Genomic DNA, 27,780 nt, shown 5'->3' on the forward strand with positions numbered 1-27,780 from the left:
AATGTTATTAAGATGGATTCACTATTTTTAATTATCAATAAATCATGTTTACTACTTGTTATAATTAAAAAGTAATTGACACAGTAATTTATTTAATAAAACTGCAAATTGTTTTTTTATAATTTTTACTGAACTATAAAAATTTAAATATAATGGATCATTGTTCATTTTTAATTTTGCACAAAGCTGCACAGGAGTTATCTTTGCAAGCAATCCCTAATTTAGCAGTGTTAGACTACAGGGGAAGCACAATCCACTGCCAATTCTTGGGCTACTCTTTTACCAATGTACAGTGGGACTGACCATCACATTATAATGCCCCCACAAGTGAAGAAAAGGGCATGTTTGGTGTAATAGAGATTTAAACCTCCGAGCCTCAGATTATGAACTGAACACTATATCTGGCCATACTGAGCCATTTAAATGGAAGACTTATGTAGTTTGTGAACAGCATATAGATACTGTAATCCTGAATATGGATTTGCTTTAACATTAAATTTTTACAGCTTTCAACAAACTATTAATAATAGCACCTTTAGACTTGCTTTGTAAGTTAAATATTTGTGTAATATTTATTTCATTAGTTACAAGTTGTGCATGAAACATTTGTATATAAAAACAAAATTTCAGTTGACTTTAGTGATAGGCACAATAATATATTTTTTTTGTATTTTACTGATTTGTTTTAAAATGAAAAAATGTTATGTCTGTGGGATATTTTATAACTCAATGAAAGCTAATTTGCTTCTATTATATTAATTACATATCTCCATTCTAGAAACCAATTTTCAGGATAATGTGTAGAATAATTAAATTTGAGAACATAATCATCTGTTTTTCTTTATATTGTAGCTATTCTGCATTTGCTACATTTTCCACGATTTCTTTATGATTTTAATTTGTTTAGTTTTTAATCAGGTTTAAAATCCTAAATCATATACCTTTCATTAGAAAGACAATTTAATTGCTGTAAATAATTATAATTTTACACCTTAATATATCCAAAAGAACATGGAAAAAGTAATAACAATCACTCACATGTTAACTATTTAGATTTGGATATTAAATTAGTAAATAGCAAATTACAACTGACTATTTTTGATAAGACAAGAGCATTCAATATTCCCATTCTTGGTCTACCTTTCCCCAATAACATACACACACATATGCTTAAAGGTATCATTCTATCACAGTTAAAAAGATGTTTAACTTTCTTAACAGTAGTAACTATTTTATGATAATGTTATGTTATTCATAAATAAAGTAGAAAATAATGGATATAAATACTGAAAATTGAAAAAAACTTCTGACACTGTTTTATAATAGATTTGAAAATATTTTAATGAATAAATTTTTGATAAGGAAAATAGTTTTTTTGAGACCAGAGGTAGCCACCTGCCTATAATTAGTTAATACTAAAATTAAAATTCAGTGTATAAAGACTAGAAAGACATTTCAAGCAGATGGGCTGATCAAGATTTCCCATGCTATACTTGAATAATTTTATGTGAAAAATATGAACTACAAAGAAAGTTGAGATAGAGTATGTAGTTCATTTTAAGAACTTTTATACTTTATTGAATTCTTCTATCATCTTTTTTTAGAAAAAGTTGGAGGTTTGGAGTAATTTTTGTAGAATTTGTAAGGTGGGTTTATTGTTATTCTTCTACTTTAGAAACTATTAGTAATTTTTATGGGTGAATGTTGAGAGGAACTTTTACTAGAAATATTTTTAGGATGGTCTCATTATTTGTTTCTACTTTAAATATTAGAACTTTCAAAGGTAACTATCTTCCCACAGCTGGCTGCAGACAGTGAAAAGCAGTAGGAACAGAAATGCTCCAGGTATAAGTACTCAACTATGTACCCTTATTTAGTTTTCCACATCTGTCTACAGGAATTCAAGGCCAAAGTTGTGTGTTGGAGTTGGACCCCTCAACCACCAGGATCTTCTCCCCTTGCACGGCAAACATGTGGTTGAATGTTTGAATCCCAGAGGAGGTAAACTGAAAGTACAGAACCTTTTCTGAGAGGTTCCCTCACCATGTACAAGAATCCACCTCGAGGGGCCTAGCTGAGAGCATCAACAAAATACAAGGAACTGAAGACTAAAAGAAATGAAGATTTGAATTGAGAGGGGTAGCAAAAGTATCTAAGGGATATGTCCAATTGAGAGCAAACCCAACAAAGAAACCTGTGGACAGAAAATGTTCTATAAGAAGAATGAGGTCTGACCAAGAGAGTCAGTCCAAAAGGTTCATAGCTTACACAAAAAGTAATCAGATGAAAAGAATAGCTCAAAAAAGCAGTTTAATGTCTGAAAACAAAGGGTCCTGAAAGAGACACTTCTTTGATTATGGAATTCCACAAAAAAGAGTAGATACTGGGGGTTAATGAAACTGTGGAGTCATCAGAACAGTTCTTTGAGTAAAGGAGGTAGGAAAACAGACAAGGACAATAGATACCATGAAAGATTCTACTAGTCTCACAATGCTCATTTGAGGAAGCACAAGTATGCATGACTTAAAAGAAAAACAATGGTTCCAGGAGAACAGAGACCCCAAAAAGAGGAAGAAGCACAATCTTGGTGATCAGGAACCTCACAGTTTGCATGTGAAGGATGAAAGGCTTTATACAGCTGAAAGGAAGAAGAGTTGAAGAAAATGCCCAAATCTATAAGTTATTAGATGGGTGAGAAAAAATCTACATACCTGAAGTCATCTCCAACAAATAGTCTGCTAAAGAAGAAAAGTGTAATGGGAAAATTTCTCCAGAAATGTGCTAAGAGAAACCCATTGTCCTTTAAAAGTAGAACTGTGGACCTAGTTTACGAAGACAGCACTATCATGTGGCTAAATATAAAAGGTGCTATGCAATGCTAAAAGGTCTGTTTTTCATATAGCAAAGCTACTTCAAGCTATCTGCTATGTCCACCAAGGGGAATCAAACCCCTGATTTCAGTGTTGTAAATCCAAAGGCTTACCGTTGTCCCAGCAAGGGACCCTAGTAAAGAAATAGAAGGAAAAAGGTAAAACTAAGAGGTGAGAAACCAAAGAAGGCAAAGTGGTCTGGTGTCAAGTTACTTCCGTTCATGACACTATGGTGTCAAAAACATCAAAAATATCCGAGTGAAGAAAGGGAGCATAATGAATAACATGATGAAAGGATGTAACACACGAGTAAGAAATACATCCCTCCCTAATAAATCCCATAAACAGGTTCCAAGTGAGTAGGAACTGAGCAGAAGAAGCAATATGGGCCACTGTAGTGAATAAAAGGAATAAGCTTCTCCTGATAATACATCTGGAGTGCAGTGAAGTACCTCAGACATAAGGTGCAGGAAGGAAATGTTACAAAGAAGGCAAAAAATAAAAACATGAAAACTGAGCACTGGAGAGCACAAAAGAGTCTACTCTCAAATAGTTAAAAAAATTAAAGATTGAGAAACAAAAAAAAGAAATTAGAATGGCTATAAACTAAGCCATAATAATAAGATAAAACAAGGAGGTAGAGGCATAAGGTTATAGAAATTATACCACAAAAAAGCTAGTGTGAACTGCAATGTCAGGTGGAGAAGCAAAAATGAAATAATCATGAAGTTTAGGATTATGAGGCAAAGAATGCAAATTGCCATAATAAATGAATGAAAGTGAAAGAATCAAATACAACTCTGAGATCAAGTCTTGAAGTATAGAAGAAGGTTGAAGGCTTTCTTCAACTGGTAGCAAGGTCCTTAAAACAAATCTAGGAGGGGGGAACAGGAAAGCAAATTCTTCCTCTTGTTTGATTTAAAATAGAGGAGAAGAGATGGCACAAGAATGGATAGAAACAAAGGCCCAACATGCATAATGAACTTCACAACCCACAGTACAATGACAGTCACATCTTCTTTAGTTAATAATCCTCCTGAAGCCATAATTGAAAGAAGTCCTGTATGTAAAATTTCTTTCACTCACATTGAAGTAGAAGTCATATGAACTTATAAATTCATACTGGCAAGATGAAGCAATGACAACTAAGTCCAAAATTTTATTAAGTAATACAAATATCAAAGGTAAACTTTAAACATACTTGTGTCATTCAGTGCCAAAGAAAAGAAATGAAGTTACAATGAGTACAAGTGCATAGGAGAAATTATTTAATATGGAGGTTGGGTTTGTCTCCTTCCTATTGATGCAGGCCTCAAGGCCAGTGGCATTCAAATCTTATGAGCAAATGCAAATAAAAAATAGCTGGTCAATGTGCAGAGATGAGTTATCTCAGAATTATCAACATTTTTTATGGTTTAACATAGTCTCCAAGTTGTCCTAATTAATCCTAACTACTCATACAATTTGTAGGTTCCTTCAAAAGGTTATAACTATACAGAAGTTTATGAAAAAAAAAGTAAATATCTGGGGAGTAGAGGTGGATTAAGTGGTTAGTGTTCTGTTTTTCTAAAGGACAGACTCATGACATCCATAATTCATAACTTAACATTCACAACTCTACAAATGGGTGAATCATCACAAACTCAATGTTACATAACACAAGCCTGGGCATTTACACTTCATAAAAGTTGTTTCAGTTTTAATAATGAATGTTTTGTAATTCACTTAAGCAATATCAAAAATAATATTCATGTTTTTTCTATCAAGGATGTTTTCAATCAGAAAGAAAAAACTTGCTTAGATTAAATTACTATTTTGTGTACCCTAATGAATATATTTTGGTAGATTTGTTAACAATAAATACAAACAAACTGAAATAAAGAGGAAGAACAGTGATGTCCAATGAATATGTATCCTCATTTATTTTGATTGGAGGGGATCAAAGTCTTTTAGTTGCAAAACCACATGTTGTGGTCTTTCATGTATTGCATCTGGAACATCTTGTTTCATTGACCAGCAGTAATCAGCCATAGTGCTGATGTTTCACTTCCCCCAATACTGCCTCTTCATTTTCAAGATGACTTGTTGAAACCTTTCCCCTTGTTCTTCACTGGCAGCACCAAAGTTTTCAGGAAAATGGTCAATATGTGAGTGCAAGAAATAAGGTTTCAAGTTCATATTACAACCCAACTCTGAGTTTATCAAGCATGTTATTGACAAAATTTTTTTAATTGAGGTCCTTGTTGTTTTCTAAGAAATTGTCAATAACACCTCCAAAGGCAATGTACACTTCTTTTTCAACTTCTTCCTTATTGTCTTTTTTGGACTGCTCACCAGAAATCAACTTCCTAATATGAGAACCAATAGAAATCCCTTCTTTCATTTCTGGAAGTGCTGGGAATTGACCACATAGCTACTTCAGCAAATCCAGTTTCATGTGAAGTTGAAATAATAGGAATTTGTCAAACAAACTTTGAGATCCAATGTTTTTCAATCCTTATATCAGGCTGACTATGCATGGCCATTGCTTCTTTATTCAGTGCTGATTTCATGCTCTGTCTTTCCATTCATACAAAAAACATGGTACTTTATATCACTGAGTTGTTGACACAATAATACACAAAGGACTTCAGTAAATCTCCACAAAAGAGCCAATCATACTCTTTGTATTTAACCTAACTAAGAAGTTCAAGATTTTTGTACATTTCCTTTGAGTTAACCAAATGAGCAATAGGAACAGATGCATATATATTACCATTCTGAAGAACACATTTTTAAGACTTCTTTTCAAAGAATCAATAAATAATCACCACTCACATGATTTACAGACTGCAGCTTGTAGCAATGGTGTTAATTTAGCAATACTGTTGCAATAAGCCAGTGAACTTTCTTATGAAAAGTATGGTATAAACTCTTTCTCATGCTTTCTGTACCAATAAAATGATGTTCCTGGAGAAAGTGAAGTTCTTAAAACCAAAGTGTGGACCCCAAAATCTCTGAAGAATCCTTTGGAGCATTCAATCTCTCACCAAATTATTAAGTTCACTTGTGTGAAAAGTTGTTGTTCAAATGCTTCAGGTTTACAACAATCTCTGTCATCATTTTTATCAACGTCAGGTTCCGAATCAGATGAACTATCAATAATCTCTTGTAAAGTAAGTACAGGTACATCAGATCCACAAGCAGCAAGTCTTAACAGCAGACTGAAGGTTCAAATAAGAAATATTCTTTTTGTTAAGTGTTGTAGCCTGGTATGCAACATGAGCATAAAATTGTTGTCATTTCATAGTTTCTAGGCTCATGACAGATCACTGGAATTTCAGAAGGCAAAGACTTTTTCTTTACTTTAGTCCAATGTCTCAACTCCACAACTCACATCAAAGAATGCAAACTTTGTGCAGAGTCCATGATTTGGATGCTAAGAACAAATACCACACTTTGATCCTTGCTCCTCAAATTTTATTCCAAAATACGAGTAATATATTTTTTGACAAATTCTATAACGTTTTGCCTTTGTTTCTTTACAACAAATATACCACAACTATAACAGAACATGTTTGGGTCATTTAAACAACCTCTTGTTGTCACACTGAAAAATAAATAATTTTGTCATTTGGCCTGAAAATTTAAATACTATCAGAGATTCTTGAGGGATCTAGAAAGATTGATGAAACTGTCACATCATAACTGGCCAAGAAAAATCTACAGCCAGTAGTTGTCACTATTTTAAGCATAACAAAAGTAACCTGATTTCAATAAAAATAGTGCTCTTATATAAAATTATATATGATTGTTTGTGAAAAATCTGTACATGATGGAGAAAAATGGATATCATTTTTGGATACAGCATACAGGATTTATTGTAGAAAATACAAAAATTTCAATACAGTAAAAACCATCATAAAGCTGAGTAGTTACATAAAATTAATTTTAATAACGAATTTCATGATTTTGTTAATTGCAAAAATCTTTGGTGTTGCAACCATGTAAATAGATATTTATAAATATAAGCTTATCAAAAAAACAAAAAATACTGAAAAGGCCACTGAAGTGCACATTTCAAACCACTAGATGTACCTTTCACTATGAGCTGGGTATAATATACACTAGTTCATCTACACATTTGCACATGTTAAGTATTTGTATTATAACTTTTTATACAGCACGTGTATCTTCACAAAAGTCGATAAACTTTTAGCAAAGATTACAAGTATTTTGTATACAAAAGAAACAAAAATTTTAATGAAATGCAGAGGAATGACAGAAGTATCACCTCCCCAAAATGTCCAAAGGTTACCCCTAAAAATGAGAGATTCAGATACAAAGATCAGAAGAGGAGAGAGCACAACTTCTGAATCAGGTATGCTCTTCACCTGCATGAAGAGTGTGTAAAACATGAGTGGAAAAAAAAGAAGATCACATCCAAGTGGGAGAGAATGTGGTAAGAAAGTAGTCCTAACCAGAAAAATGTATTGCAACTCAATCACAGAATGAGAAAAGTGGGTAAAACAAGAATATGACCCTGAGTAGTAACTAGTGTGTAGTAGATCATATTCTGCAAATTAACTACAACAAAAACTTCCTCTCAGGGTACCAACATCCATGTGAAGGCAGGATGAGGACATTACCATCTTCACCTCAAACCCAAAAACAGTGGAATTAAAATCATTCTGATTCATAGGCAGGACACAAGGATTAGCTCTAAGCTATCAGTCCAGAAACTTGACATTTGATATCAAAATGACATAAATTGCATACAATCAACTCCCTCATCTGTAAAACATGCCAGGACCATCCAAATGAAAATATCATTCCCCCATCATAAGAGAGCATTGGATAAACAAGAACAGAGCAATTCCATGAACTACTGCCGTGACCTACAACATAGATGGATAAATAGAAGCAGAAATATAGACAACCAAAACTTGTAGGAGTACTTATATTTATTGATTCATTCATTCTATATCCAAAACCTGAAGGAGTACTGATATCCACATGAGGGTAGAATGAGGAAATTAAGACTCCTAATCAAAGGGATGAACTGCATTTGACATCTCACTATGCTGCATGGATTATCATAAACTAGAGAATATTACATCATCTACACCTGCAAAATAACACCAACCTACTCTAACTGAATGGATATTGTGTGAAACTCGCTCAGTAAGGTGCCTCCAGGATCAACTACCCAAGCAGCTTGGAATTGGAAAGTAACAAAGACTCTCATACTCCACTCAAAGAAAGGAGGGTGGCAATGAATTGGAGTCAAAAGGAGTGTCATCACTGGAGACAATGCAATGGGGGACCATAAAACCGTATTTTGAAAAGCAGACCATACCAAGTTATTCACTTTAGGCATGGCAGAGAGGGGTAACAATCCCCTTCTGTTTACCCATCCAATCCAGGGTTGATATGATCTGGGACAGGCATGGTTTTCAAGTGAAATATTGCAAGGTTATTTGTCTTCAAGCAATCTTGTGAAACATACATTTCTATGAGGAGCATGTAAAGCCATAGAATATAAAGCACAAGTCACATTGTCGTACAGTGCAGATTTAAAGAATACCTATTCAGGCAACATTAGTCATGGAGCGGGATCTCTGTGATAAAAAGTAAATAAAGGAGACCACTGAAAGAAAGAATGAATTAAAATATACAAGTTGGAGTTGCACCAAAGTCTGAATAAAAGCCATCGTTGGTAGACAAAACCCCAATGAAGAGGATACTGTAACATGATGAGGACAGGAGGAGACAAATGTACTTGTTATTGTTCACATGTTCCTTCTAAGCTGCCAAGGTCTTTGGAGAAAGAAATGATCCAAATAAATAAGAACATAGGTTGGGTAATAAATAAAAGATATATATAATGTCAATTGCAAACTAATCCAACCTTCAATATCCATAGTCTAATAGATAAAGAAAATATGTTTTACGAGAAAGATGAAACCTGGAAAAGTAGGAAAATGATTCAAATGGAGGTAAAAGAAAGTTGGACCACATCAAGTTCCCAATCTGGAAGGATAGGACACTTGGTATAGTGATATATCCAGAAAAAAAGCATGAACACAGTATGAACAGGAGACACAAAAACCCTGTAGTGCTGGAAAATGAAAGGTACGAGATAAAGACTGCCCAATATCTGGAAAGTGAGAAGATTGAAAACCCACAGTCAAAGAGCCAGGTAAGAATTTCTGCCACATCAACCACAGTATGCTTGTCAGTTGGTAACCACTTGGTAGTAGACCAATTGCAGAATATCTTCCCCCTACTCTGGTATACCTCCATTAAAAATGGATGGATGGAACTAGCTAACAAGGAAACATTCTGACAGGTGAAACCAGATCATCTAGCCAAACACCAGAGAAAAGCCAGGCATAAAGGTCAGGACGTAAAACATGTGATCAAGTTGGATGGAAAAAAGGGGGAATAAGTGTACAAAGGAAAGGAGAGGAGAGTCACTGTAACCTTAGAAACCAAGGTTGATCTAGCCAATAGGGAGCAATCAAGACTTGACAGGAAGTGGAGTGGACAAAAGAAATTACCCAATGAAGTAATCAGATGGATGAATAGAAATAAAGGTGCTTGTGTGACAAATTCAGACTGAAGGTATCAACTGTCAGAACCTGTGGATGAGATACAGGTGACCAAAAGAGAGGTAAGTTGGTGGTAGACATCCATGAGGAAAACCCCACCTATGACAACAAGGGGGATCTAATGCCCACTCCATGGAATATGTGTCAGGGCATGAAAGACAGTCCATGACCCAATTAACAGTACCCAGATATGATATGCAATCAAGCAAAAGTGATGTGCATGATCCAAGTACAAGATATTCAAAGTGCAAAAGCAACCTCTGGACCAAGTGCCCTCTTGTTGGATGATATGTACCACAACTTCTTTGTTTTGTTTGTTTGGTTTGGTTTTGTTTTGGTTTGTTTGGGAATTTCGCACAAAGCTACTCGAGGGCTATCTGTGCTAGCCATCCCTAATTTAGCAGTGTAAGACTAGAGGGAAGGCAGCTAGTCATCACCACCCACCGCCAACTCTTGGGCTACTCTTTTACCAACGAATAGTGGGATTGACCGTCACATTATACACCCCCACGGCTGGGAGGGCGAGCATGTTTAACGCGACTCGGGCGCGAACCCGCGACCCTCGGATTTGGAATTAAGCTACACAATGGTTTATCTCTGCTCTGCTCACCACAGGTATCAAAACACAGTTTCTTGCAGTATGGATCAGCAGATATACTGCTGTGCCACTAGGAGGCAATAACAACATATGGAGAGAGGTTCAAGAATAGTGATATGCAAAGTGCTTTCATCTGCAGACTGCTGGCCCAAAGCTTCCTGGTGACTGACCCAAACTTCCCATCCCTCAAGGGATGCATCCACGAAAAAATGTAGATCAGAACATGAGGCAAAAGGAGGCACACCCTTCAACATATGGCTTTGTTCAGCCAACAATGAAATGGTATGGAAGGAGGATAGTGCAAGAGGTTGGTAAGGACAAGTAGGAAGCAAGGATATTGAGCAGGCACAAGATAGGTATATGATTCAGGAGGACATGCTAAAGAGAAAAAACCAAAATGGTTGGGAAGAGTATTCATGTGAAAAGGAAGGATGAGGGAAATAAGAAATAATTGACAGGGATAAAGAGTCACAAACCTGAAACATAAAACTGATGAAATTCAAATTAGGCCCAGAAGACTCCTCAGGTTGGAAACAGAAATGACAAGCAATCTCTGAAGACAGAAAGAGACAAAGTCCCTATTACCCATCATAGGCTTAGCAGTTTCCATAGAAGCCTCAGGGATGACCAAACATAGAGAGCAGACAATGTAATTGTCAATCACTTGACACATAAAAGCAGATATATTCATAATCAAGTCTCCCACACCTGAGGCCCAAAAGAACACAATTTGCTTATCATGCTCCTGTTTGTGAAGAGAGGATACATTGTGATTTTCAAAATACATGTTGGAATCTAGTAATTCATATAAAAGAAAAGTAGAAGGCTTGTGGCATACATGAAGAGAAGTTTTCCATATAGCACATTTTAAAAATCGCATATAAGAATTTGACAATTCCAGATGAAGAAAAGAATTTTATACTTTAAAATCAAAATTTCTTTGCATATTGGATAGTCAACATTCCAAACAAAAGCGTCATGAGAAAAATTTTAAAATCTTTATACTTAATTACAAAAGTATGATACTGTGCATACAAAAGCTTTGTAATGTTTAGAGATATTCTGCAAAATTTCATGAAGATACAAATACATTATCAAAAGTTAGTTCAGTGGTTAAGTAACAGGTGCAATACACCTTGCCCCATATAAAAGGGTAAGCTACTTTTTTAAAAGAGTAAAAAACCTTCATAGCTGATACCATATCAATATGTAATTAAAGGTTCTGTACTGAAGTAAAAATATTCTAAAACATGTACTACATAATTATAAGTGTATTTTCTATCAGTTAAGTTTTCTTCAAGTATTTACTGCATTCAGATGATTTTATATGAAACTTTTTATGGGCAAAAACGTTTTTTTCTATTCTCTGCAAATCTAAATGTCTACATTTTTTTCTCCTTTAGTGAAGGTTTTCATTTAATGACCACATTACTTAACTTTAAAACTACTTACCAATGCTGCAAAATAATCAGTTTCAGTTTCTTTTCCTTCTTTTATTTTGATAACCTCTGTAATAGCTGCCAAGACAGCTAACATCTCCTTATGATGTTCAGAGTTTGCCTGCCAGTTCTTCAGTAATCTTTATTAAAATATTACTACTTTAATCTCAAGCAAACTTCAATGCATTCACTACAATAATATGAACACTGCAGCATTAAAACAACTAAAACTGTAAGAATTTTTCCTATAACTTTCTCTCCAAATATCTCAAAATATAATCAAAGAATCAGTTTTATTAAGAATTTCTACTATCATTAGGAACCAATCAACAAAAAATTAAGATGCTCCCTACAGATACCCGAAAGTAGGGCAAAAATAATTCACAATGTAAATCTAGCCACTTAAAACTGTCTAAGTAGAGAAGAAAAAAGAAATAATATAGCACTAATTAAGCTTATATTTACTAATAAAACAAAATATAATTTTTTTAAAGTTGTGGAAAGAATTAAATGAATAATGAAAAAGTTAATTTCAAGGTTTTATTTCTTCTTTATAGAAAACAATGCTTCAACAATGGTTTTTCTTACTTTAAATTTTAAAACTGGAAAGTTATTTTTAATGCTGTAGAACTAAATAAAAAAGTAAACTTCTACATTATAAAGGCAGTAATTTATTAATATTTCAAAAATAAGAACTGAAAATACACAAAACAGTCAAAAGATAAAAATTAATTATTGAAAAAGGCTAAAACAAAACAGAAGTTAGCTAAATAATTACACTTCCATGGCTCAGCAGTACTGTGACAAAAACCTTTAAAAAAATTTTAAGCTAATAGAAATATTAAGAGTTAACACTTTTATAAAATGAAAATGTATTTCCAATAATACTTACCTTCACTGATACTTATAAATATTCCTCAACCTCCAGAATTTCAACTTTACCCATCTAAGCAATGGTTTGATTTTTTCTAACTTGCTCCAGTCTTTTATACCACACTCAACTGCCCTTAGTGATTTATTTTCCACCTACACCAATGCACCTCTATTCTGGTAGCATATATATGAGCACTTCATTCTGATACTTTTATCACTTTTTTTAGGGCAATACTATCTCAGTCAATTTTGGAAAATGTTAAATTACATAACATACTAAACAAACACTTAACTTTGATAGCTGGAATCCCATATTGAGAAAGTAGAGGGGCCAATGAGGGATTTATCCATACAGAAAACATCTGCTTATAATATCATGGTTATAACAAAATAAGAGTGGTACCCGAGCAGGGGCATTAATTCCATATACAGAACAAGTAAGGTCTTCACCTGGAACTTAATTTCTGCATCAAAGTTAGAACAGTACATAAGTAATCATCATTACAAGCCAATCCCAACCAAATAACCAAAGTTGTACAACTCAAGGTTCAGGTCCTTGCATCTCATGTTGGTGGCTAGGGCAATTGGACTGCAATGTGACATATAGATATACTTCTGACTGGATCCCAAACTGTACCTACATAGTAATGCATTCCAAACCAATGGAATCATGAAGAGAAAGTATGCAACACCATAGTGGAAAACTTTCTCCTTCACTTGAAGAAGTCTGAAAGGCAACACCCAAGTGGGCAAGGAGCATTCCACTCATCCCCAGGCCTGTGGAAAGGGCCTGGAGCACTGTGCAACCAAGGATCCAATATAGGACCACTCTGCATTTGGAATTACAAGGACACAGAGGATCTCCTTTCACAAATAATATTCTAAACAAATATTGATCAAAAAGAAAAGCCATGCACACCTCAACCAGATAGCTTAGTATCAAATCTGAACTGGTATTACAAATAGGCTCCCCTGAAAACTGGTGCTACTTCCACTGACATCTGATCAATAACTCTCCAACAGCCTTGGAACAAAGATCCACACTATATGGATCTGTTAAAGTTGTAAATACCACAAGTTGGGAAGATAAGTCAGGTGGAAAAATAAACAGAATTACCAACCCCAGAACCTGAAGTACCTACAAATCTGTGGTGAAAGAATTCCAGGGGTCCTTCAAATGTTGTAATCTCACCTCACAGACCCCACCTACATAGAGTAGTCACCAACACTGCTGGCAACAGTCTACTCAAGTAGAGGAGCCTTGAAGTTAAGGGCAGAATCTACTATGAATATTTATAAAGGTCAGGATACTTGACAAACAGTCATACCATGATTTCTAACAGGAGCCATATAAAGTCTGTAAGCCAACAACAATAAGAAAGAAAATCAAATAGGTGACATAAATTCATAATGCCAATGCCTCTGGAACACCAACAAACATCAAATGACAAAACAAAAAGGATTTTCACATAACTCACAGAGAGCCACTGCAAGTAGACAAAGTACCTCCAACAAAGCATCTCTACTCAATAAATCTCAACAAGCCAGGAAACGAAAGAAAGAGAAAATGTCAATATTACTAAGGTGGAAGTCATCAGAAGATCTAAGTCATCCTCAAAGTCATGTGAGGACCAGAGGATCTTGGAACAAGAATGAGTATCAAACAAATCCAAGAAATTGATCTGTGCAAAATAATTACAGGAATAAATCAAGAATCCAATAAAACCAAAAGATGATCTGGTATTTGGAACTGAAATATATGTCCATCTGACAGTGGTAAGCCAAAGCATGCTACTGTGACAAAGAAGATAAGGTATATCTATCCTAACATGAACAACAATATTAAGTGAGAAAAAAATCTTCAGACCTTTTAGCCATCAGAAAAAGAGTACATTGAAAGGCAACTGAAGAAAACCCTCAAAACTCAAAAACCCAACTAACTGAAGAAATACAGTATGAATTAGCTGATCCAAATTGGCCTTGCAAGAAGCCAACCTAGTAAACAAAGGTGCCAGTGAAAAAAGAAAAGAAAAAAATTAAAATTTTCTCCAGACTGTCCAGCCTCTGAACCTGCTGGAGACTCATAGACCAAACATGTGTCTCCATCTTGGAACATAGAAAGTCATGGACAACCCTGTCACCCCAACTTCTTAGAGATACTAGATAACTGAGAACAGTAAAGGGCTGATTAGCATCCATGCTGGAAACAGTAATCTGTGAAATCATGCATGAAAATGAAATCACAATTTTTCAAAATACTAATTATTAAAAATAATTTATACAGAAAGCCACTAGGCAATGCAAAAATCACAACCAAGTATGTCAATTATTATGGCACTTGTGTAGAGAAATCCTAGTCTATATGCTTTGTTGAGAAAAATGGTAAAATTATCTGAATGAGATGCTTACACACAGTACCAGGTTAGAGGGTGCATTGACAGAGGTGGAGAACATATCACCAAGGGCAATGGAGTGGGGTATAAAGGGATGGAGCAAGTGAGAAAAATTCAAAACAATGTTCAGATGAGCAAAGTTGAAATGCTGGAGGTCAATGAATAGCTAAAAGTGTTAGCAGATCTATTTTTGAAATTTTAATAGAACCAACATCTAGTTTATAAAATTGCCATCACAACAATAGCAAAATTCACACAATTTGATAATATGCTATTAAATCTAATATTTGTGAGAAAAAACATGTTTAACGCAACATTTTGCTTTCCACATTCCTCTTAACTTGTCCATTTTGGATTCAAAATCAGAGGCACACAAAAAATAGCATTTCAGATTAATCTTTGGTACTCCACATGCCACTACCCAAGAAGCCTTTCATTTAATATCAAAACATGTCAGTTGGTCTGTATGAGAAGTCAAAAGGTTCTCCAAAATGTTCTGAAGCATTAACCCTTAAACAGCAGCCATCATCAACTGATGTTCTCCTAGAAAAGGTGGTCATCATCAATTGATAATTTCATGCTTTATGCTTAATACAGCCATCATCAATTGACAATACACACTGATACAGACTAAAAACATTAGTTAGCAGCCCCCTCACATCTGAGTGACTGTACTCACCCAAACTGTTGCGTCCGAAAATTTTTTCAGTGTAAGAAAAAGTATTTCAGCTAAAGGAATGATGCAAAGATGTTTTTCATCAAAAGATGAAACTGAAGTATTAGCACATAATAATTATTCCAATGAAGTATAAAACTTTCATCATTAAATTCAGTTGTTTCAAGCTCTTAACAAGACTTAGTGAATTAGAATCCATTGGTTCCAATGGGTAAGACTGTCACAATTTTGATCCATTTGTTCATTCTTTTGACAGTAAAAATGCTGGACTCACAGATAAATTTAGGTTCATGGATGAATCTAAAGAATATGAAATTTTTACTGCTATATTTGATCAAGAGATAATGAATCATATTGTATGAGAAACAGATATTATGAGTTTTCTAAATCCTTGTATTCTGAAGAAAGAGAAAGTAACACTTCCCTCTACTTCATGATTTTTTTTTCTCCTGTGATAGTTATGTCACATGTACAAAAAGCATGTGTTGGTTGATTATTGGCAGAATGATCCCCTTATAGGAACACCAATTTTTCCAAAATACATTACTCAAGACCGACTGGAGATTCTTTGACATTTGCACTTTGTAAATAACGAAGAACTGAATGCAAACAATCGACTACGGAAATTTCAAGAAGTGTTTATGATGGTATAGAATAAAGCTAAAGAATCTTTTTCTCCATTTCAAATAGTTATTGATTAATCTTTGTTTTCAAGGGTCACAATGTTTTCAAGCAATACATTCCAAACAAGCGGCATAGATTTGGAATAAAGATCTTTGTATCATGTAATTGTGAGACAGGAACTGTAATAAATATGATTAGCTATTCTGGAAGTGATGTAGATGTCCCTAAAGAGCCCCGATTAAGATTTTTAGGATAAGTCATCAAGCAATGAATGAAATACTACCTTGTAAAAGAAAATATATTATATACAGATAATTATTATACAGGTATGGAAGTTTGCAACTTGGTTTTTGTGGAATAGTTAGAACTAATCAGAAGAACATGCCTAAACTTGCACCTCTGAAGAAGGGAGATGGAAAAACAAATGTGCTGTTATTTTGCTCAGTACAGTATATAAAGGTAAAATGAAATATAATGAAAAGAACGATTACAAAACTAAACAACTAATAACCAAACCCAATATAGTTTTAGATTATACTATCAACATGAGGCTAGTTGACAAAATTGGCATGCAAATTGGACAAATTGCCTTTGTAAGTGTGTGAAGTGGTACAAGCTCTTTCTCCACCTAATTGATCTCAATTTTGAATTCTTATAACATGTATCTAGTAACAACTGGCAAGAAGCCATCATTGAGATAGTTCAGTTATAATGTAATTTACTATTTATTGGAAAGGTTTGGCACGATGACAAGACCTTTCCCACGAAGACATGGCCTTACTGCTCTTGACATACTTGTTTGAAAAGCATTTTCTCAGCACTTTTTAGAAAATGTGGACAAAGATAATGTCACATAAGTATGCACACAACAAGAAATAAAGTGAAAGATGGTGACTACCTGATGTAAAGAATGTAGAGCACTACTGTGCACTGGAGAATGTTTTAACAATTTTCATACCCCAAAAAACATTTGAACTTGTAAAAAATAAATCTTTATGTTTTTCTTTTAATTTTGTTCAAAATTCACAATAAAAATGCTAAAGATTATGTTCAAGAAATTTTTCCTCAATTTTTTACATATGTGGGAGCTGCTACCAACAAAATTCCTGCTACTTTAGGGATTAAATGCATTTTACACTATTATCTAATACTTCAAGAAAGGAACAATAAAGAAATGTGTTACAATATTCCATTATGATAAACACACATGGAATATGCAGAAAACTGGGCACATCTAATGAATGCATACATGAAGTTACACAGCAATGCTTGAAAGGAAGAAAGGAAATAGGTCCAGTACAGAACAAGATGCATTCCAGACAGTATGGAGAGCCAATTGTTTACATTCTCTATAAACCAACAGCACAGAAAGAAAGCTATGAGTAAAGTTTATATTAACTTCATTAGAGACTGGACTCAACTTGCATAAGAAGAATTAGAAGAAAATCAGTGACTCTGGGCAGAACTTTGATCTGAAGAGGACAAGGAGAAATGTGTGTTAATAGACTGCCAATTTACCACCTTTGATCAGAAACAACTGTTGAATTAGTTTCAGTTCCAAAAATTATGATAAGTCAACAAAATTCACCCAATAAAATGACAGATCTAGTTGAGAGTTAGATATGTATGCTAGTTGGAAAGTCGTAAGACTATTAAATAAATCTGTATAAAAAACATGCTTTTGAGCTAAAAGTCAATCTCTTGGCTAATTTCAAAAAGCCAAACAACCTGATGGTGGATGGTCCAAAGCCCAGTACAACAATGAGAATGTCAAACTTTTCCCTATAAAGCTTCCTTTAAGTTACTACTGCTATCTCTCAGACTCAAATAACTTAGTTAGGATTTGGAAGTACATAGTTTGGTATTAAGAATTAATGAAATGTGTCTGAGAAAATTTCAATCAGTGTGCTAACTGATAAGTTACTGGTAGTATTAAGTAATTTAATGAATGTTATGGAAAGTTTAATTGAAAAACAACTATTCTGATTGATGAATAGTTTTAACAGTGAAACTTTACATGGCACTTTCAATAATTTTAATGTCACTAAGCATCTTAATATATTGCATTAAAGTGTTGTGCTTTAAATCTCAGTCTCAGAGTCAATTCTTTAGTCTAATTCTAAATTCACATTAGTGACTTGAATACTCCACTCACAATCAAACTTAGAATTAAATAAATCTTTTGGGAGCTGAATTAAGTCAAGCTCCAAACAACTACTCTACATGGTGTCCTAGCCTTTCACATTTATTTATATACACTGCACATTACTTAACCCTATGTCAATATCACCCTTTTTAAACCTCTTCTATACATATTTCTTGAGTTTCATTCAAAATTTAATTAAATCACTTTAATATGAACGTATTTTCATGAAATAACTATTATCAAATATGTTATAACTTAAAAGTTTTATATTATCTAAATTTTATTCTTTTATTTCAAAAAGAAACATTTAAAACAGCAATTAAAACTGCAGGTTTTGCTGTCACATGATCCACTTGCAGTTAAAAAGTCTAAACTTTATAAGCTGTTATGTACAGTACTGTGAGAATAGAATAAAGACTGTCAACATACGAGGTCAAATTGAAGTTCATCCTGTCTTTCATTAATGTCCAGAAAATTTCCAAGAATTTCTCAATGGGGGTTTTACATTCTAATATTTCTAAGTTTAAGGCTGGCCATGCCCATTTTCAAAGTAAAAGCTGTGCTGCTAAGTGATAGTTTGAAGTTGAATGACATTCTTACTATAAATCAAAAAAAGGAGACTTCTCCCTATTCAATTATAGTTCTACCAGTGAATGGATTTGTAGCATGAGATAGAAAAGGAGCTTGAAGTGTACCTAGTGTTTGTCAAGAGTTTAATACCTTATATATTCACTAAACAGATTGCATTTATGTTTTACAATTATATTTTAATTAGTTATATAATACTATTTGTGTTTATAAATGCATATTTGAAAATTTCATGATTGCATACATTTAACTTGATGTAATTCAACTTTTGGAAACGTCTAAGCAAGATGACGTCATTCCCATGTGCAAACATTAGTGAAAGAGTTTGTGGACGACCTTTCCCTCTAATAAATATTACAACCACGTGGTGATGTTGACATACCTAAATCAAAAATAAAAGAAAGAACTGGAAAGGAAAAGTAAAAAGTAAACTACAAATGAAAAGATAACAAAATTATGCACATAAGCAAAAAGAAGATTACAAAACAGTCTATAAACACTTAAAAAGGTATATACATATTCCCATTTCTTAAATTTTATCATTTCATTGCACTGTGCATTGATAATATCTAGAGTTAATGATAGTGAAAAATGAAAAATACAATACATTTACAAGGTTTTAGAGATTATTCAAATGAAATTTGAAAACTATGATAGTAAATAGCATTTTTATACTCAAAACAAAAATTACATTGCCTTGAAATATTCTGATTCTGAGTTCATAAATACATTAAATAACAATCATTTTATTATGAATGGTAAAAAAAATCAAAATGTTTTATTTTTCAAAAATTACATATATAATCTTAAAATCATGCAAGACAAATCTAATACTATTTCATTTTTATAAAGAACTTTAACAAAAATTGCATACCTACTTGCAATGTAAGTATGTAGCAGTCATATGGTTAAAAGTCACAATTTAAATAACAAAAACCTATTGTAGGGCAGAATAATAAGAGACAAAAGATTTTTCAAAATGCTATTTAATTATGCAACAAAATAATTTTTGCTTTTAAACTACAATTTTTAAAGTATTATACTGCCTATATAAACAGCATTTCAGGTGTTCTTTAGTTTCTAATCATCAAGCCCAACTAACCCATTCTACAATTTAACAAAAGGCCTTTCAGGTAGTGACTTGTGGGAAACAAAAAAATAAATCTGAAATGCTATTATTACATACTACTGATTTTGTATCAGAAAACAAACAAATTAAGAAAAATGTGGAGGAGAAAACAAACATCTGCAGTTAATGTGACTTATCACAAATTTTAGGCCTATTGGTTTTTTTTAGATTTTATAAGCTTTTGGCAATTACACCAATAATTAAGCAGCCTAAAAAGCAAAACATTTCATTTCAAAATTTTAAACAGCTCAATGCAACCTCTGGAAGGATGGGTTTGAACACTCAGACCAACAGGAAGCAAATGTATTATAGGTTTTTCCTCCTTCACTTTTTGTCTCACTGTCTTCATCCATGGCAATGGCATCAAAGGTACTCTTGTCTTTTTGTAAGGCATCATGTTGAGCTAAAGATAACTCAGTCAACTGACCACTACCTAGAATAAAATAAATTATCATATTAGCATTTGTTGATTTAAAATGGAAAAATAACTCCATAACAATACATGAAACCAACATGTTATTTGTTAACACACATGTAAAAATTTCTAGAACACTTTTTGATTAAACCTATTTCAACCAGATATATGTGTTTGGTTGGTAACATGCATGCAAGATTATTAACACTGTACAACTTCTAAACAAACAATCCTGTAATTATACAACACACAGAAAACGTGTTGTGATTATTACATAACTCAATACCCTTCCTCTTACTTTTTTTTTAATGTTGATTATGAAGAACAAAATTTAACAGTTCATCTAAATTACTTGCAGAAATCTGATAATTACAGTAATAATATATTTGATGCCAATTAAACTTCTGTAAAACTCTTATGATCTCTAACTTTTATATCTCATATAATCCATCCATTTAACCTATTAAATTATCAATTTCATGTGTAAATGTACATTATAATTCAATAAAGCAGGATTGAACATCACTAACTTAAGCATTTAGAAAGTCCATTAAGACTTAGAAAATAATACCCATCTACAAATAAAAATTTAAATAAGGAAACATTATTTCTAGCTAAAACATTATTCAAAGAAAAAAAAATGTAATGATAAACAGTATTACAATTAAAATAGGAATAAACTCATTAGTGTGCCTACAATAAGATAAACAAACAAAAACATTCCATAAAGCACACAAATGTGCAATAGTATAGTTTTCATATTATCATAAATAATGCACAAACAACAAGAAAAGTTTAAAGAACCTATGTAGACAAATACATATTTTATCTAAATATGCATAAAGCTGGCACGAACTTCATATAATCACAATGATCTGAAAATGACAATCTTATATTAACATAAAATAAACATATAAAAATGTAATTAAGTGAAGAATGTGCATTATAAATGTTAATCAAAGATGAAGAAATGACACATCATTTCTCAGATGATGATTGATGTACATACTATTTTGATAGATACCTCTATACACAACATGATTTCATTCCCTGCACATTTACCTAAGAGATTTGTATGCCACTAACTTTGATGTAACTCCCATCTACACATCACATGTTTAACATCAATGGAGCAACATTTGTGCCTTCTCAGGTTAACAAAAAGAATTTGCAACTGACCATTGCTGAGCATGTCTTAGAGACGAGAGTGTAAACAAGTACAGGACTGTAGGGATAATTTATGATAAACACATCACAACAACAGAAAACACCCAGACAATAAATAGGGAAACAAATATAAACAAAATGCAAAATCAAAGAAGCCCTACCTATACAACAACTCAAACCAAAATTGAATCAATATAAAGAAACACCTTTATACATATACTAATTAATAACTTAACATCTAACTGCAATGCCCCCTACAATCCCACATCAATTTATACTCTTGGGAAAAGTAACATCTGCCCTGCAACTGAGAACCAATCCAACCACTATCCTACTCTCTACTGAGTAAAATTAGTCACTCTCAGGAAGCATCTTCCATGATCCAATACCCCAGTAGCTGGGAACTGATGAGTGGCAAGAACCTTTATGCTCCACTAGAAGAAAAACAAGGAGATGAAAATATCATGGGGAGTCCAAAAAGAATGTATCACCACAAAATGGTGCAAAGTGAAACCATGAAAAGCAGGCCAGCACTGGATTTTAAACTAGGCATGAAGGATGTGCAGGAATCCCCTGCCTTCTTTACTTATATGTAGGTATGGTCGAGATCAAGCCTTGTTTAGGAAAATAAGCACTACAAGAATACCTGGAACAGTAACACCTGATCTCATGGGTGAGTACTATATCAGGCCAAAACAATCCTACACTATACAGATTGGGTTTAAGTATCCTCTGGCAGCAGGCAATACTTATCATTGTATGGAATCCTATTAAGAACAAGAGGACTCTGTGAAAACAAGCTAAGAACAAAATAGGAAGGCATCCAGTCAGAAAAGGTATGATGTTTGAAGGATAGAAATCAGAAGTACATCACCCAATGAGGAAGAAATAAGCGTGTGATGAAGGTGTAAGAGACTGTTCCTTCTAGGTACAATTTTTCCACACGGTTTAGATGCAAAATTCTTCTTGTAATTTTGACATCCTCCAACTTTTCCAACTATTACCCCTCAAACACAAGACTTACATTTCTTTAAACTTTTCCTTCTGCTTCTCTTTCACTTACATCATTTTCTTACAACAATTTATTTGCTGGTATTATCACATCACAGTTCAAATCATGTTTTGCAAATTCCTTTATTGTTACCTTTAGTAGTATTCAAAAGTGCTTTGAATACACAATTTTAACAAACAACACATCACATTAAACCGGTCCTAGATTTTATTAACATTATAATACCCTTTTTCTTCCTTAAACTTTGTCCTAGATCTTCCATGAAGTTGTGTTATATATTTTTGTGTCTGTATACATTAATAGGAACATTAATTATCACTAGCAAGGAGCAACTGTGCATTTAACTTCTACAAATTGCATTACAAAATGAAATGTTACTGTCCCAATACTTGGCAACTTAGCACTTGAAATTGGCAATTATTTGAGTTGTGTTCAAAAGGAAGAAAGTTTTTTTTTAATATGATTAAAATTAACATGATAAAGTTATTATAATAGGAATTTAACACCACTAAACTATGTATATTACATATAAATATATATTCATAAGTTCAGTAAATGCTCCAAAATTAATCATTCTTGACAAACATGATTTGGTACCTGTCACAACCAGTGAAAAGATAAGGGGAAAAAATGAAAAAAGTGTAGTAGGCAAATTGTTAGATAAGAAAGAAGTTTATGTTGTGACTAAATTATCTAAAGTAGAGCCTTGGAGCAGTATATTATAATGTAGTAAAGGTATCCATGTACCAAATTGCATAAAATGATGAAGTTATAAATCACTATCAATACCCTTTGAATATTCAGTTCCCATATATCCATGTCTTTCAGAATGTTTGTATACTTGCAACAGAAAATACTCAATAGCTGGAACACCACAGAAAGAATTCAAGTATGTTATAAATATTAATAAAAACCACTGTATGACTTCATCCAACTTCAGAGGTGTGAAAAGAACAATCTGTATACAACATAACAGTTTTGGATATACCACAGTAAATATGTAGCTCCAGGAGCAGATAGCTTGGTGTTTTTTTTTGTTTTTTTCCATTCACAATAAGTATGTTGTCATTGACCATGAAGTATCAACAGACAGGTAGGTTTTAATAACAGGTCATTCTGTAGCAGCTGCAGCAGCTATATTATATCATTCAAGTGCACAATTATATTTATGAACAGTCTAAAATCAACAGCATATGAACACTTGTTTAGCATGGGATAAGATATTGCCTAGAAAGAATAAGTCAGTATTTTAGGGGCCTAAATATCAATTGTTAAATAACATGTTCAAATAGTTTTGTAAAATACTTAATATGATCACCATGCAAGTACAACCATCAGATAGAATGATGAAGCTCATTCAATAAAGAAGGAACCTGTAAAGACCATTACACAATTGCATATTCTGTTTGTCCACTTGGTTCACACCACACATTTAGTTTGTCAACCAAATCACTGCATCACTAGTTTAAAAATAACCTTACATTCATCTTGAAATAATCATACAGTTACTTAAATACAAATGTACTGTTTGTCATCTTAGAGAAATTATAAATGAAACAAAGTGGTTCTAGACCCAGTGAAATATAATAAACTCATCCTCTGAAATGAAAAACTATTTAAAAGTTTTGTTCTCATACTTTGAATGTTTATCAACTGAAATAAGCAGAACCTTTTTTTTTTTAAAGAAGACTGTTATTTTGATCAGCAAGGACATTGGTACTGTTATATACAAAAATACACTCAAGACACCTATCAACAAGTATTCTTGCCAACTGTTATCCATCCATTTCAACATGGTATATCAGTACCATGTTTAGCCATGTGGCTAATGCAAGTTTTATTCAAACAGCAAGTCTTATGTGGTTTCTTAGATATTGCTACCATAAGGAAAATGACATCATTTTCTCCATTTCTACAGGTCTTATATGATGCAGTAGTAAGTTAACCTAATGTTTTGAGACAATGTGGGACCTATTGCTCAATCTTAGTTGTTTTAATTTAATTTATAGGATGGAAAAACTTCTAAAAAAAAATCAAAAGCCAAATCTTATAATTTATATACTTAAAGCTTTTTCTTAAACTGCTCACTTAAATTTACAGCCTCCATAAGATTCAAAGGTAACCCGTTCTAAAGGCCAACCACCCTGTTAAAAAAATAAAGCTGTCTCAGTTGAAGATGAGTCCTACTCTACCAAAACTTATATTTGTGTCCCCTGATCATACTATTCTTACTGTTAAATATGGAGAAATATAATACATCAATACTATCAACTCCCTTTACAGATCTTATAACTCGAGAGAAAATTTAAGAGATTTCAGCCCATCCATCCTAAACACCATTCTAGTAACCCTTCTCTGAGCATTTTCCAGAGGTAAGGAACCCAAGACTGAATGCAATATTCCAAATATGACCCAACCAGCAACCTGTACAACGAAATTATAACCTCTTTAGACTTGTATTCAATATTTCTGTAGATACAACCCGAAGTACTATTTGACCTCCAACAAGTAACATTACATTGCTTGGATGGCTTTATAGACTGACTTTACACCAGGATCACTTTCTTTTGTGATTGTGTTGAGGTTATTTCCATCCAAATTATAATAACCGACATACATTACTTTGCATTTATTATAATTAAAACCCACAGCTACCAAATCCCATCCTACGAGGCAGCACAACGACACAGATCAATGCTGTGTCAGAAACATTAATGCTGCGGTAGAACTAGAAGTACTAACATTAGTATTAATACTATCAGTAACCTACATACCTGGAATAGGGTTAAAATTTAAAAAATTGCTCCGAGCTTGGTTTCTAAATTTTCTAGTTTCTGGGTTGCTGCTGCTACTCTGTCCTTTTACCCACTGTTTTCCTTTGTTTTTGGTAGCTTTTCGAGCAACTTTCATTCTCTTTCGACCTACCATGTTGCCACACGTGGTTTCTCAGCGCCCTCTACTAAAAGGATCTTTTCATTTAAAATGATATATATATTACTAGTCGTGATACATGTGCCCTAGAGTCTAGGGCCTAGACGAAAGTTATGTAATTAATAAAAGGTTATCTTATCTTAGGACATGAAAAGTTGCTAACCTTATATGCAGTTGTACAAACGCCCATATAAATTGCAAAGCACAAAATATGAGGATGCAGGTTTACATTTATGTGTGCATGGGCCCAACAAACCTTCTTGCCAAATTTTGTGAAAAGCCTTCAAGAGGAAGAAAAGTGGTGGTAAAAAACGCGAAAACGACCGTAAAAAGTGCAAATTGCAAAACAGAAACTTTTTACGTAGCCTCGCATGGACTTAATGAGCTTCCATACCAATTTCGGCGGAGATTCACATAAACCCTGCGAAATAGTTACATGGACGTACAATAGACAGTACTACTTTTTTTTAACGTGACAGGGATTTAGTTTTCAAAGAAAAACAGCTTTTCCAAACAGGCGTGTTCATAGATATGTATATTACTCTTCTCCATGCTTATAATAATTGATTTATTTAATCTACAGTAATATTTGATTTAAGTTGTTGAGTGAAATTCCAAGTTGCATTTGAGCACGAGAGAAAAATTGCAGTGTTTGCAGCAGAGAGGAAGTTCAGAAGAAAAAAAGAAAACAAAGCTAAGACGTAAAATATAGAGATAGATAAAGATCGCAGTCGCATATATATCGAGAACAAACAGTCGTGGATCTTCATTAACTCACTTTGTAATTGAAATCTTTTTACCATATAACGATATAATAGCAGCCATGGTTAAAATCAAACCTTCAAATTAAATCTTGAATATATATGCTTATTGAAAAATAACATGAACATTAAGCTTAAATTAATAAAAGAGCTTTAATGCATTTCTAAACTGCTACCTTCCTTTTACTGTTGCTAGTGTTGCAATATTTTCAGCCTACACCTTCAGCTATTTTCTCATTGAAGCCATGTATATAACGACAAATTACATTTGTTAACTGTTGTGACGATATACATTTTATCTTTTACCTCTTGTTGCATTGTTCCTTTTGATATGTAGAACATGTCACTGCTTATATGTTTGTTTGTTTTTGGAATTTCGCACAAAGCTACTCGAGGGCTATCTGTGCTAGCCGTCCCTAATTTAGCAGTGTAAGACTAGAGGGAAGGCAGCTAGTCATCACCACCCACCGCCAACTCTTGGGCTACTCTTTTACCAACGAATAATGGGATTGACCGTAACATTATAACGCCCCCACGGCTGGGAGGGCGAGCATGTTTGGCGCGACTCGGGCGCGAACCCGCGACCCTCAGATTACGAAGTGCACGCCTTATCGCGCTAGGCCACTGCTTATATGACTTGATATCATCAGGCATTTTACTGGATTAATTTTTTCTTCCCCATTAAGTGATGGCCAAAGCTATACGGTATGCAGACATACTAGTGTATTCTCACCGCCCCGCCCCCTCAATTTAATATAAGATTTTTACAGATTTCCATACATGAAGGTCTATAGTTATGACCAGCCCTGGATTAACCATTAAGCTAATTAAGCACGTGCTTAGTGCACCAAGGGAAGGGAAGCACCACAGAAGTTTTCTCCTAGCTATCACGCCCTTAACTCTTTCACTGCCACAGTCAACTCCAGTCAATTTTTTTGTAATTGTCCTTATCTGCCATGTTCGACTTAACTCTGCATTGCTAAAAAAACGTTTTCTTTGGCTTGGTGAGTGACTAAAGTTTCGAAAAACTACTAAACTATGTATCTGAAGTAAGAAGTCATTGATTTTCGAAAGATTAATGTAAAAAGCAGTACAAAATGTTGATAGAACTTTAGGTAAACGATAAACGTATGTTATGATGTCTGACCTTGAAGATGAATAATTTTTCTCAATCATTCCTTCTGTTGTGACTATTCATAAGAAATTACAGGCAGTGGAACTGTTTTGTTTTACCTTTTACTGCTTTATTCAGTCACATCTACAGAAAAATAAGAGTATAATACCACAGAAACATAAGTCAAACGAAATGATGATAAATGTGTACAGAGACGTGGCTAGTTTTATGGTTTTTCAGACTTCTGTTTTCGTACGTTATATTTGGGTTATTGTCTCGTTTGTTTTAGTTTTATTTGCGTTAGTATTGCGCTATTCATGTGTGTTTTGTAATATTTTTATAAATGTGTTTCTCACTGAAGCTTTCCTGAGCTGTAACACTTTTTGCTTCAAACATCTTGCTGTAAAACAAAACTCCTTTGTGTGTGAGTACATGTTTTGAAATTTATCAT

At 33.5% G+C, this 27,780-nt stretch overlaps 1 protein-coding gene across 2 annotated transcripts in view; it reads right to left on the reverse strand.

The window, feature by feature from the left end:
• LOC143253613 (RRP12-like protein) overlaps positions 1–25,489 on the reverse strand; it is a 137,226-nt gene extending 111,737 nt beyond the window's left edge. The window contains exons 1-3 of one of the 2 annotated variants that reach the window (XM_076507730.1): positions 25,298–25,489; positions 20,188–20,362; positions 11,514–11,640 (exon numbers count right to left, since the gene is read on the reverse strand). In XM_076507730.1, the coding sequence (XP_076363845.1) occupies positions 11,514–11,640; positions 20,188–20,362; positions 25,298–25,451 (456 nt within the window). In that variant the 5' untranslated portion in view covers positions 25,452–25,489. Of the gene's footprint in view, positions 1–11,513; positions 11,641–19,044; positions 20,363–25,297 lie in introns of both variants that reach the window. The other variant, XM_076507731.1, reaches the window with a different exon arrangement.
• Positions 25,490–27,780: the final 2,291 nt, after the last annotated feature.

Source organism: Tachypleus tridentatus, chromosome 6, assembly GCF_004210375.1.
Source record: "Tachypleus tridentatus isolate NWPU-2018 chromosome 6, ASM421037v1, whole genome shotgun sequence".
In the NCBI taxonomy this organism is placed as follows: Eukaryota; Metazoa; Arthropoda; class Merostomata; order Xiphosura; family Limulidae; genus Tachypleus; species Tachypleus tridentatus.